Consider the following 1612-nt stretch of genomic DNA (forward strand, 5'->3'; position numbering starts at 1 on the left):
GACAACATTACCGGTGACAAAGTGTCGTGTTCACCGGGCAAGATAATAGGAGTTTGCTGGCGTCTTTTTTCTTTCTTCTTTTCTTATTGCGAGTGAAATTTCCGCTACTTGACTATGGCGTACCCCCTGCTCAACGACTATGAGAACTTTGTACAATGAGAAGGCGCTCTGAAAAAGCACGAACAACGAAGAACCAAATACATCGTTATTATTGTTTCCACATTGCTCATTGAAAAATGCCGTAGGGAGGTTGATTTCAATGACAATACAGTTGCGTTCAGTAGAAAAATAGTGGTCAGTTCAGTCATGCACGACTCAGCGGCAAGACTCGAAGGCTATAGCTTAGAAGGCGTTCTTTTGTGTGAACCATAGCTTGCATTACAAATTTACTTAGCAGCATTTGGAGAATTTATTTACAATTTTTACTTACAAAATTATTTTGGTAAAGCTATTGCAACATCACAGTATATCTGTCATGAAGCATTAACACGATGCGCAGATTTGCTCAGCATCCAGGGTAACCCTCCGCACTTTGTTTTGCAATGTTGGGAATAATGAGCGCCAGGTAAAATAAGAATAATCATATTTTTTTCATAGAGAAATGACCATTACATATACTTGGCCCTAGCTGTGTTATCCAAAAGGAGTGTCGTCAGTAGAATTCACTGCGGTAACCTTGATGGCAATTACAATTGGATGGGAGGGTCGGAGTTGCACATCTCCATTCTAAGTGCGCTAACAGAATGTAAAGGTTGAAGAAACCGGCTATCAGCGCTCCCTGCGAGCGATGTCATGGTGCTAGGAGGTAGCGGAGGAAATAGAGGCGCTCACCTGCGGAAGACTTAGCAGCGCGCTGAGCACCCACGCGGCCAGAGTTAGCCTCTTGGAACGAATGCGGTTTCGAGCACGCTCCATGGGGTAACGAAGCGCCAGCAACTGGTCGTAGCCTATCACAACCAGGATGAAGGTGGACAGGTAGAGCGAGAACATTTGCATGTACTTGAAGAGCTTGCACAGGGGCTCACCGCCCAACCACTGCACTGTGACCGTCCAGGCCGCTTCGGCGACCACGCACCACGCGGTCACCATGAGGTCGGCGACGGAGAGGTGCGCCAGCAGCAGGTACAGCGAGGAGCGACGAGCCCGGCCCATGGCCCAAATCGAAAGCAAAGTGGCCGAGTTGCCGAACAGGGACACTCCGGCGATCAGCACCAGCACCAGCGCACGCACGAGCGCGGCTCGTGTCAGCTGAGGAGCGGCCTCGGCACGTGGAGACGCCGTCCAGTTGCCGTCGGAGAAGACGTGCGCGATGCTCGAGTTGGCTTCTTCGTCTCCAAGCGGCAGGCACGTGGTGTTTGCCGAACACACGGCAGAGGCCGGCAGGTGCAGCAGAGCCATGGCGGATGTCAAGCGGCTCGGGACGACGCCGCGTCGGGACACAGCGAGCGAGGGGTAAACGCGCCGCAAAGTGCGCCACGCGCACCGTTTCCGAGAGAGTGATCGCACCGCGTGCTAGAACGCGGTCACAAACGCCCCTGTGCCAGCAGCGTGCGCCTCTCCAATCCCACGCCGCGAGTGAGGCGCTCTCGACCGACCTGAGTCCCCGCGAGGC

At 53.0% G+C, this 1612-nt stretch overlaps 1 protein-coding gene across 1 annotated transcript; it reads right to left on the minus strand.

Moving 5' to 3' along the window:
- Positions 1 to 798: 798 nt before the first annotated feature.
- On the minus strand, positions 799 to 1398 carry LOC126524724 (gonadotropin-releasing hormone receptor-like). Its single transcript, XM_050173006.2, has one exon. It carries the CDS (start codon positions 1396 to 1398, stop codon positions 799 to 801), a length of 600 nt encoding a protein of 199 aa, XP_050028963.2.
- Positions 1399 to 1612: the final 214 nt, after the last annotated feature.

The sequence above is a fragment of the Dermacentor andersoni genome, chromosome 3, assembly GCF_023375885.2.
Source record: "Dermacentor andersoni chromosome 3, qqDerAnde1_hic_scaffold, whole genome shotgun sequence".
NCBI classification, from domain to species: Eukaryota; Metazoa; Arthropoda; class Arachnida; order Ixodida; family Ixodidae; genus Dermacentor; species Dermacentor andersoni.